The sequence below is a fragment of the Hemibagrus wyckioides genome, linkage group LG28 (genome assembly GCF_019097595.1).
Source record: "Hemibagrus wyckioides isolate EC202008001 linkage group LG28, SWU_Hwy_1.0, whole genome shotgun sequence".
Lineage (NCBI taxonomy): Eukaryota > Metazoa > Chordata > Actinopteri > Siluriformes > Bagridae > Hemibagrus > Hemibagrus wyckioides.
The window spans coordinates 131,532-132,500 of record NC_080737.1 but is presented as its reverse complement, the minus strand read 5'-3'; the positions used below and the strand labels follow the sequence as shown (position 1 = coordinate 132,500).

The 969-nt window shown below is 39.6% G+C and overlaps 1 protein-coding gene across 3 annotated transcripts in view; it reads right to left on the bottom strand.

Annotated features, from left to right (window-relative positions):
* ercc6l (excision repair cross-complementation group 6-like) overlaps nucleotides 1-463 on the bottom strand; it is a 21,904-nt gene extending 21,441 nt beyond the window's left edge. For all 3 annotated transcript variants that reach the window (XM_058383930.1, XM_058383931.1, XM_058383932.1), the window contains exon 1: nucleotides 300-463. In XM_058383930.1, coding sequence (XP_058239913.1) covers nucleotides 300-340 — 41 coding nt within the window. In that variant the 5' untranslated portion in view covers nucleotides 341-463. The remainder of the gene's footprint in view (nucleotides 1-299) is intronic.
* Between the last annotated feature and the right edge of the window lie 506 nt (nucleotides 464-969).

Sequence of the window (969 nt, the reverse complement as noted above, 5' to 3'; positions counted from 1 at the left end):
GTGTGTGTGTGTGTGTTGTTAGTAGTGAGTGAGTGTGTGTGTGTGTGTGTGTGTGTGTGTGTGTAAAGCCAATATAAAACATTTGGAAGTCATTTTGCTAAAAGATGCCCCCCCCCCCCCGCGAGATTTTATCACAGCCCCAACACAACACCAACAGATTTATATTCTTGTTTAGATTTATTGATATACTTATTTATATTTCTCTCTATTTATATTTCTGTATAATTATTTACTCGGAGAGAATTTAATAAAGATAACACTGTCATAAGCTCGCGCTCCTTTTTTCTTTTTTCACTCACCGGTTAAAGTGTTCCGCAAGCTGATTCTCTTCCTCCATCATCTCCACTTTAATTCACATTCATTCAATTTAATTCACTTAAATTCAGTAAATTCTTGTAAAAGTTCGGTAAATAAACACAGACACGCGCATGACAGAAATCCCCGAGCAGAACCTGCCCTGAGACAAACACGGAAGAAGACGAAAATGCCGCTAAAGCGCTCGACCAATCAGATAGCAGCTCGTCCAGTATCTCCACCAATTACAGCGTAGCTCGGCTTGTTCGTGACTTCCGTCTGCAGGTGAGAAGCATCCTTAAAGCGCATTACTGCCACCAGGCGCCACTGCACTTACTAAACACCCTAATTCCCTAATGCCCTGATCCCATAACCCTAACTCACAGTCAGGTGTCACAGTCAAATTTTGCCATATCACCATTTTTGTGAGACCCCGAAGGATAGAAGAATATTTATTTATTTTTATTTATTGACAGACCTGAAGCTGATGCAGTATTGGTTAATAACACTATTACACTGTTTATAATGAATTCTGTTAAAACACATTTTATTGGGTATCAGGTGCTGAGGAGAAAATGGAGTACCCGGTAGGGATGATGTATTTTTCCTATTTTCCGTGGAGGTTAATGACATTACAGACACCAAATACTAACAAGACACATTTATTGAGCAAGG